Source organism: Sinocyclocheilus grahami, unplaced genomic scaffold (assembly GCF_001515645.1).
Source record: "Sinocyclocheilus grahami isolate Dianchi unplaced genomic scaffold, SAMN03320097.WGS_v1.1 scaffold1401.1, whole genome shotgun sequence".
Lineage (NCBI taxonomy): Eukaryota > Metazoa > Chordata > Actinopteri > Cypriniformes > Cyprinidae > Sinocyclocheilus > Sinocyclocheilus grahami.
In genome coordinates this window covers 84515-90882 of record NW_015506580.1, presented here as the reverse complement: position 1 = coordinate 90882, position 6368 = coordinate 84515, and the positions used below count along the sequence as shown (strand labels likewise).

Here is a 6368-nt window from a genome sequence, read left to right as displayed (position 1 = left end):
AAATCAGACATCAGAAGACTACAGAGAACGGTTCAGACTGCTGAAAGGATTATTGGTACCCCCCTGCCTACCCTCCAAGAACTGTATACATTCAGAGCGAGGAAAAGGGCTCAGAAAATCACTCTGGATCCATCACATCCAAGCCATCTCCTTTTTTAACTTTTGCAATCTGGTCGGCGTTACAGAGCACCGAATACAAGGACAGCCAGGCACAAGAACAGTTTCTTTCCCCAGGCAATCTACCTCATGAACAGTTAATGTTCTCCCATTGTGCAATTAAAGTATGTGCAATAACCTTATACTTATTTATCACCCTAAACCCTAGTACATCCCTACAACTTTATTTTATTTTATTCTATTCTATCTATAGCACACCTGTACATACAATGTATTCTTTTTTTGTGGTTTATATTTATGCATGTGTATTTTAGTCACATCTTATTTTTATTATCAGTGTGTTGTTGTTGTCTCCATGTACCGGATGCTTGTGACACTATAACAAATTCCTTGTATGTGCAAACATACCCTTTCTGATTCTGATAAGACAGAATGCATGGGTCCAATATGCACATCCATTTTTGTCCCTACTGTTTTCATTCATTTAAAACATAACCGACTGTGCTTAAATGAGTACTCACCAGGAGGGGCATTTTGACATAACTTTGTGTGCATTTTCTAAAAGGTTTTTATAATTTTAATGATCACTGATTTGTTGTTAGATTCTGTATGATTCTGAGCAAAATTAAATGAAGAAGCCTCCCCTGCAGCATTTATAAAAAAAAAACCATGCAAATAAAAACAGATGACACATCAGATGACCCATCAGAAGGACAGACACACATTTATGGAAATAGCATTTTAATCTCATAGTACAGAACCACATATTCAAATGAGGTTCACAGTATGTTATAAGTAGTTCGGCTGAATTGATTCCGGTGCTTGATTATGTACCTCAAAACAGAATATATACTGATCCCACACAGCGTGTTGACCTCCATTTTAGTGCTGCGTTGTGTTATAAACACTATTTATCAAACCCTCCTCCCTTTTCCTCCCTCCTCTCTTCCGTTCCTCCCCCTGCCTCTCTCTCGCTCTCTTTCCTCCTCTCTGTGTGGATGTGCGGCAGGTGGCCCAGCAAGAGAAGTTTGACACAGTTTCTACATCTGATGTTTAATGTACTTTAGTGCTGATGTTGATGTGCGTGACTGTTCTGGGCCAAAGTCAGCTTGTTCTGCACCACTTCTCAGGATACAATGCATCTGAAACTCAAACTATGTCAAAATGCAGGACAGTGTGTAGAACAGTGTTTCCCAACCATAGCTTCATTCATAAGGCTCAAGTACCTCTCCATCAACACCTAAAAATGGATTAGGTGTAAAAAGTAACACCTAAATGTTACTTTTAAATTATATTTTACTGGATTCCATTCATCACTATAATTAATAATTAATTAATATTATACAGTATTATTCATATGATACAACATTCTTAAGTATTATAAATTAAATATTATACAATATTATTAATATTCAGTTCATTAATATAAAAAAAAAACATAGATATGAGTATCTTCCAAAACTTGTACATATTACATTTTGTAATTTTTCCTTAAAAGGAATAGAAAAAAATATGAACACAATAAAAAACATGAAAACTAACTAACTAAAATAAATAAATAAATTGATGGATGGATGGAAATTAGTACATTACAAGAATTAAAGTTGAGGTCAAAGAATATTAGATCATATTTCTTGGTCAACAAAATAGGACAGACAGACCAATAAAATACAGAAACTGATACCACAGACCTTTTAAAAACGATTCTATTAATGTCAAGCCTACATTTACCAACCAATCTTTTCTGAAATGCCCTATAGTATTTTTAAAATACCTAATTTCTTTCTAAATCAGATTACGTTTCACTTTAAGGTGCATTTAAAGGGATAGTTCACCCCAAAATAGAACCTGTCTTTATTTACTCACCCTCATGCCATTCCTGACTTTCTTTCTTCTGAAGAACACTAAAGAGGATATTTTGAAGAATGCTGGCAACCAAACACTTTACAATTGACTTCCAATGGATGGACCCAAACAAAACACTGAGGCATTTCTCAAAATATATTATTTTATGTTGCGGAGCGACATGAGGGTGAGTAAATGATGACAGAATTTTAATTTCTGAGTGAGCTCTTTCATTAATGTGCCACCGATCCAGCTAGGACTTATTATTTGGACTTATTCGTCAAGTGTGTTTCGGATTCAGGATGGTCCCAACCTGATTCCCTCCACTCTGTCACACACATTTCCCTCAGTTCTCCTGCATGTATCACCCTCCCTCCATCCCTCTCTCCATCTCCCTCTCACTGCAATGAAATTCAGCATGTTTGCTATCCCTCCCTCTCACTTTCCAGCCGATTTCAATGTGCAACACGATACCACAAGAGCATCTCCAACAATAGAAATTCTCGCCCTCCGTAAATGCCGTGAATAAGCTCTATCACTGCATTTCATCGCTCCATCATCTCTGCCTCCCACACACAGACACCATGCAGTAGCATAAATCAAGAGATGTGGGTTGGAATCTACACACCCACAAACGCACACACACGCATGCCTGCACACGGCAGTGAACACACAATATGACAGCTCAGACGTTTAACTCAACATATCCTTCCACCAGCCAAATTCGTTTTACACATCCCAAACGATCGCCAACCACACTCCAGCAACCCCCTTCCCGGCACTGTAATTACCCCTCTCACTTAATACACCCACTCACGTGCACCCTGCCAGAAAGTAGAAGAAAAGAAGAGGGTCTTACTCAGGGTTCGAGAGCCAATACATCCCATGGTTTATTCACAAAGGCCCTGGATAGAAGCAAGGAAGCGCAAGCCTTTCACCATACATTCTCTCCTCCTCTCTCTGCTTTCTCTTTTCTGACTGCTGATTCTCTCCACTCATGCTGCTCCCTCCCTCCCTCCCTCTCTTTCTCTCTCTCTCGTTCTCCCCCTCTCATTCTCTCTCGCTCTCTCTCTGTGCAGTCAGGGTGTCTTTCTTAGCCTGTGAGTCAGTGTGTCAGAAATGAGCACTTATTATGACACTGATGTAGTTATAATCACAAATTATAGGTATAATATTCATTTTATGCACTTCATTAGGGTTACAAATGCGTAATCATTTTATTTAGGTTTATTTGTAGTAGATAATAGCTCAAAATCCTAATCTCACAGAGAACTGGAAATACAAAAAGTTTATTTTTTGTTTGTTTGTGTGCATTTACGTGTGTGTGTGTCATACAGGATTCATTGTTATTGCCGCAACTGTGCACTGCTGTCTGGCTGGGATTCATTCGCCTTGTATCACTAGAGGGCTCAAACAGCTCCCACAATGCAGTACAGATGCCTCTCTCTCTCTCTCTTTTTGCCCTGACCACTGATCCCGACTCGCACAAACACTCATTACCGCAATACTGTAAAATCATGCGATATAGCCACATGATATTCATGTGAGGCTCTCAAAATTCGAAAGCGCTCTCTCTCTCTTTCTCTCTCTCTCTCTCTCTCTCTCTCTCTCTCTCTCTCTCCTGTCATTCTGTTCATTCTGGTCCCTCCCTCTGTCTTGGTGGCAAAAACACACACAGGAGGAGTGGCTTTGTTATCTGGAGATCACTGCCACCAACTCTATCTCTATCACTCTGCTTTTTTCTTTCCTTCTTTCCATCCTGACCTGCATATTCGTTTAATTACTATGAGGTTATGTCTTTATCTTTGCTTCTCTCTCTTTCTCATGTATAATACATGCACAGGGCTGTTTCTCTATGTATTTGTCATAAGCTCAATTATGCAGAATGGGTATAAAGGAGGGAAGGTCAATCCGTTTTTCCTTGAGTTCAGCCAGAGAGAGATGGAGGGGTTGAGAATTTCAGAATTGTTTAACAATGAGTAAATTAGTATTCAAAAAGAAACAGAATGTGATTGAATGTAGAGAGTGAAAGAAAGGGGCAAATGAGAGGTGGGGGAGGGAGATGAGGCACAAGAGGAAATTTGGGCAGAGAGAGAGAGGGAGAAAGAGAGAGGGATGGATGGAGGGAGGGGGTTGGTTAATTCTGTATGTACACAAAAAGATGGCTAGGCACAGCAGTCCAGCTGTAATCTACCCAATCCTGGAGAGTCGTACTGTGCCCTCGCTATTTATAGATTATCGTCTCTTCTACTATGTGTGTGTGTGTCCTCTAATGTGATGCGGTGTTGCTTTGTAAATTGGCCTGCTCTGTTGTATGAGCCAATTAATTTGTCCCGATCAAATTAATTAGAATTTTCTATTTGATCTGTGAACTATAATATATGTAATAATAATTGCTAGAATGTGAATGCAGGATCTATTCAACCTCTGTGCTTGTATGTGCGTATGCGTGTATGTATGTGTGTGTCAGATGTTACCTACATTGTAAGGACCAAATGTCCCCACAAGGATAAGAAAACAGATTAATAAACATATTAAATGAAATATTGATGAAAATCTATAAAAAGAAAAGAAAATAAAGGTCAGTAACATTTTAAAGTAAGGTTCAATTTGTGTACATTATTTTTCATGCACTAACAAGGCCTTTTTGTACAGCATTTGTGTCACGGTCTGCAGCTGGAGTGCCCAAGATGGCCACCAGAGGGCACTCCTGTGGATTTTTGTGAGCACATGGCTTGTGCTGTGTTTGTTTGGTGCCATGTGCTCTCTCCTGTCTTATTGTCTGTCCCCTCCCATCTTGTCACCTCATTATTGTTTAAGTTACTCCAACTGTGTCTCCCTCATTACCCTCCTCAATTGTCTCCTTATTTATTTTCCTTGTGCTTGCAGTCCTGTGCTTCTTCGTTGTCGTATGTAGTCAGATACTGTATGTCTGTGTGTTTCTGGTATTGGGCCAGCTCTACCTGCTATGCCCTGTTCTGGCCTTCATGCCTGTTTTTCCCCCTCGGGGTAGTTTGTGTTTTTTTTGTTTCATTTTATTATTAAAAAGGCCCATTATTCTCCTGCATTTGAGTCCTCGCCTCATCGCTCTCCAGTACCATGACAGAACGAAGAAGCCAAATGAGGACTCCGCGGAGAATGGTTAACCTCCTACTGCCAGCCTCCACTATCAGCAGCCCCCTCTACCAACGTATGCTCCAATTATCGGCATTGAGTTCCCTCCGGCAACGGGGGACTGACCTGAGGGAATTCACCTTGGAATTCAGGACTGCTGCGGAGGGGCTGAAGTATAATGATGCGGCTCTCAAGGAATTGTTTTCTTATGCCCTTGATGAGCCGATCAGCACCTGGAGGAGATACGACACTGAGCACCTGCCTTTTGGGGTGTTTGTGGACTTTCTAGCCCACAACGGGAGACTGTCAGTTCCTGAACCGGAGGGGCTTTTTCCTGACATGACTGCCTGTTCCGAATCTCATCACAAGATGGCCGCCAGTCCAGAGCCTCTTCACAAGGTGGACTCAAGTCCGGTGGTCCTGGAGGACCCGACTCTGGTGGTCTCATGTCCAGTGATCCTGGAAGATCCGACTCTGGTGGTCCCAAGTCCGGTGTTCCTGGAGGACCCAACTCTGGTGGTCCTGAGTCCGGTGGTCCTGGAGGACCCGACTCCGATGGTCCCGAGTCCGGTGGTGCTGGAGGACCTGACTCCGGTGGTCCTGCGTCCGGTGGTCCTGGAGGACCCAACTACGGTGGTCCCGAGTCCGGTGGTCCTGGAGGACCCAACTCCTGTAGTCCCGAGTCCGGTGGTCCTGGAGCACCCGACTCCTGTAGTCCCGAGTCCGGTGGTCCTGGAGGACCCGACTCTGGTGGTCTCAGAGGTCACCACAGAGCCGTCCAATTTCACTGCTGCTGCCATAGTCAGGAAAGCGATCTTTGCCTTTGGCCCCTGGACTGTTCTGCATGCATGGGGGCATTCAGAGTCCACTCCAGAGTTTGCTCCAGTCCGGGAGCCCTCAGAGTCCATTCAAGAGCCAGCTCCACAGGCCCTCGTAAGTCTCAGGTGATTACTTGGGCGAGGTCAGGCCGAGCCTTCAGTGTCCACTCAAGGGCCAGCTCCAGTCCGGGAGCCTTCAGACTCCCCTCCAGAGCCCGCTCCATTCCAGGAGCCTTCAGGGCCTGCTGAAGTTCCTCCCTGAGGTGGCGGCTTCTGCTGCAGAACCTCCTGAGGCGGTGGCATTTACTTCAGCTCCTCTCAAGTGGTGGTTCTCTTTTCCACCTGCTCCGCCCTGGTGGGTTTACGCTCCACCCTGGTTCCATGATTCGCCTCAGGATCCAGGTCCTCTTCCCCTACACGGGCCTGGCCCACTGTCCCTCCCCCTAGTCCACCTCCATTCCGCCTCCCTCCTGG

The 6368-nt window shown here is 43.6% G+C and overlaps 1 protein-coding gene across 5 annotated transcripts in view; it reads right to left on the bottom strand.

Annotated features, from left to right (window-relative positions):
* Window positions 1-2918, bottom strand: part of LOC107570000 (protein FAM131B-like) — a 55963-nt gene extending 53045 nt beyond the window's left edge. For all 5 annotated transcript variants that reach the window (XM_016256189.1, XM_016256190.1, XM_016256191.1 and 2 more), the window contains exon 1: window positions 2822-2918. In XM_016256189.1, the coding sequence (XP_016111675.1) occupies window positions 2822-2849 (28 nt within the window). In that variant the 5' untranslated portion in view covers window positions 2850-2918. The remainder of the gene's footprint in view (window positions 1-2821) is intronic.
* Between the last annotated feature and the right edge of the window lie 3450 nt (window positions 2919-6368).